Source organism: Hylaeus volcanicus, chromosome 7 (genome assembly GCF_026283585.1).
Source record: "Hylaeus volcanicus isolate JK05 chromosome 7, UHH_iyHylVolc1.0_haploid, whole genome shotgun sequence".
NCBI lineage: Eukaryota > Metazoa > Arthropoda > Insecta > Hymenoptera > Colletidae > Hylaeus > Hylaeus volcanicus.
The window spans coordinates 7,298,040-7,300,973 of record NC_071982.1 but is presented as its reverse complement, the minus strand read 5'-3'; the positions used below and the strand labels follow the sequence as shown (position 1 = coordinate 7,300,973).

Sequence of the window (2,934 nt, the reverse complement as noted above, 5' to 3'; positions counted from 1 at the left end):
CTACAATGTTGAATATCGTTAATGTATATACTGTCTGAGTAGGTTTGAGGTTGTTTTTGGTGGCGTCTACAATGTTGAATACCGTTAATGTATATACTGTCTACCATACACTGGTGTCTGGGAGTCACCAAATATTTCTGGGAGTCACCGAAGTTCGATACAATATCTCCCCCGTCGCTATCGATATTGATACAGATTCGAAAATAATTGCAACGAGGAATTTTTCCAAGATAGTTGGACCATTAAATGCAAGCATCAACCTTCGATTAATTGCAACGTAAAAACTCATAGAATTAAAGGGAGAAGATCGAGTTATCCGTTCAACTGTAGTTACGTTATAATGTTCTTCGATTTTTATTAATGATTGTTTAATTGTACCGAGATATTTCCTCGCTGCAATTTGTTATTCGGTCACGATGAAAAATTCTTAGGGCGTACCTGACGATTCCGTTCGTCCGTGATGCGCGAAATTTGAATCTTCTTCCGACCCATTTTTGCACGGCGTTGTGGAGAAGGGACAGCTCTTCGGAACCACTGGATGGAATATTAAAAGCACTGGAACACACCAACAAAAACGCATCGTTATTCCCATGAAAAAAGAACTTTCTTATACGTTAATCTTAAAACAGAAGACTGTTTCATTAAAATAATAAAAATAATACTAATATTGCACTTGGCAGGTACATCAGGTTGTAGGAACGTCTAGGTTGAATATTACAAGCACTGAAAATAAATACTTTCTTCCCGAAACAAAAGATTGTTTCATTTAAAAAAAAAAATAATAATAATAATAATAACATTGCGAGTGCATCAGAAAAGATAATTTTGTGAATGTTAGGCCTCTCCAAATAGAATAGACGGAACTCGTTTGGAACGTTTCAACGATAAAATTTCAACTTTTATTATTGCTTCTCGCGTCGAATCGAGCAACTTTCGTCGCGTCGCGAGGTAGAACAAAGGGCGCGCGATTTAACTATCCTGACACAAAAAGGACGGGGCCCATAGAAAGCTGTTAGCGGGAGTTGGCAACGCGCGCGACAGAACTGGACCATGCGTTAAAACCTGGCCGACGAGCATAAAGCACGTGTCGCTTTCCGCGTATCGATTGGTGTCGCTGAAGCAAACGAGTCAACCAACTTCGCGACGCGTTAAATTCGACGGAAAACAACAGCTGCGATGCGCGTTCGATTCCGATTGTCTGCCGCGGTGAAATTTCTGTATCTGCGCGAGCGTTGCGAGCCGAGATCGCGTTGTATTTCGAATAACGACTACCAGATAACGATCCTAGCGGAGATTTTCACGTTTTGTTGTTAAACAATTCCGAGTACGATTCGCAGTTACGATTGGTGTTACTGTTACTATCACCGTTACGTCTCCGTTACGGAAACAACGAACCGAACGGTGTCATACCAGGGTAATTGCATAATTGCGCAAGGGCGAGGTCTAACTAAACCTACCGCGACTGGTCGAACGACAATTCTCAAAATTTTTTATTTATTTATTTATTTCTTTCGACATATACGGGCATCGGCCGTTATGAAATTAATACAGTGTGGCAATTAAATTTCTATACTTGGCTATACAAATTGCATGCAATTGTTTCACGGATTATTCAATTTAGTACCACGTGAAATATTTTTCCATTCGATCGAGAACGTGGCTTCGGGATCACGATAGAAATAAGTACGAACGAAATTCTGTAAATAATTCGTTAAATTCTCGTCACGTCGAATAACGTTATGCGCGCGTTCCCCTACGAAATACATAAACACCGCGAACAATGTTAACGGGACTAAGGCGATCGAAATTATGCGTTCGATCGTAATCGTCGTTATCGATATTTATTTTGCTCCCCACTAGCGGCGTTTTGCGTGGCGCGATGAAGCCGCCGCTGCAGTCAATTAACCGGGAGCTTAGTATCGTCGTCTTTTTCCTAATTCCGGGCACAGCGGTGCTCGGTCGACGAGCAACGAAGGCAGAATAAATTAATTGGTCTGACGTAACGGTCGACCGGCGGTTTCGGTATTACGAGAGACGATAGCGATAACCGACAACGCCGCGAGATGAAAGAAAAGCATCCTATCTTCTCGGTTGCCAACACGACGCCGTATAGATAGCGGCAATGAGTCAATTTTCATTAATTCCAATCGACTCGCGACGATAACGCTTCGTCCTGATTACCCATGGAATTTCGAGCCTCGTTAAACTCGCCTCGCTTTTTTAACCGACTTCGGTTTCGAACGATCATGCAAATCGATAACAAGTCCGCGAAGAAGCTCGATCGACTTCCTTTCCTCGGACGAGTTCGCGCACGCTGCTCTTCGACTTCGATTAAGTAGACGAGATCGACGAGAATGGCGGTGAACAGTTTTCGAACAGAGCCTGACGTGGAATTACGATTAAATCGAAGGGATACTGTCTCGAACAAAGCGAAAAGTTTGGTGAAAAACAATCGAGACACGCGAAGGATTCGTAGCCAGGTCCATGGGACTGGTGAGCGACCCGTCTCCTCGCTGGATATTTTTATGTTTTGACACATACTAAAGAACGGTTTAATAAACACATGAAAAATTATTTGAGATAACAAAAAAAAAAAAAATATATGGCGGCGGTTCGAAAATTTCGGTGAACGCCTTCGGCACGAAACCGCGCGTGGGCTGTCCCATCATTATACAGGGTGTCCCAAAACTCGGGGAGGAGCCGGAAATGGGGGGGTAGCTTTTAGATACATTACCTGAGGAGTAGCAATGGATTTGTGCGATTACTTGATTAGTTCTTTTATTTATCGACGATTTTTCTCGTGAAATTTCGGTGAAAAATGAAAGAAATAAAAAAAGAAATGCAATTGTTACTCTTTTTGCGACAAACTCCAGAAACGATGTAATATTTTTTTTTCTCTCTTTTTCACATGCAACCTAAAGAATACAGGGTGTC

The 2,934-nt window shown here is 42.0% G+C and overlaps 1 protein-coding gene across 8 annotated transcripts in view; it reads right to left on the bottom strand.

Annotated features, from left to right (window-relative positions):
- LOC128879831 (myocyte-specific enhancer factor 2) overlaps positions 1-2,934 on the bottom strand; it is a 92,141-nt gene that overhangs the window by 14,643 nt on the left and 74,564 nt on the right. For all 8 annotated transcript variants that reach the window (XM_054129351.1, XM_054129349.1, XM_054129350.1 and 5 more), the window contains one exon: positions 439-555. In XM_054129351.1, the coding sequence (XP_053985326.1) occupies positions 439-492 (54 nt within the window). In that variant the 5' untranslated portion in view covers positions 493-555. The remainder of the gene's footprint in view (positions 1-438; positions 556-2,934) is intronic.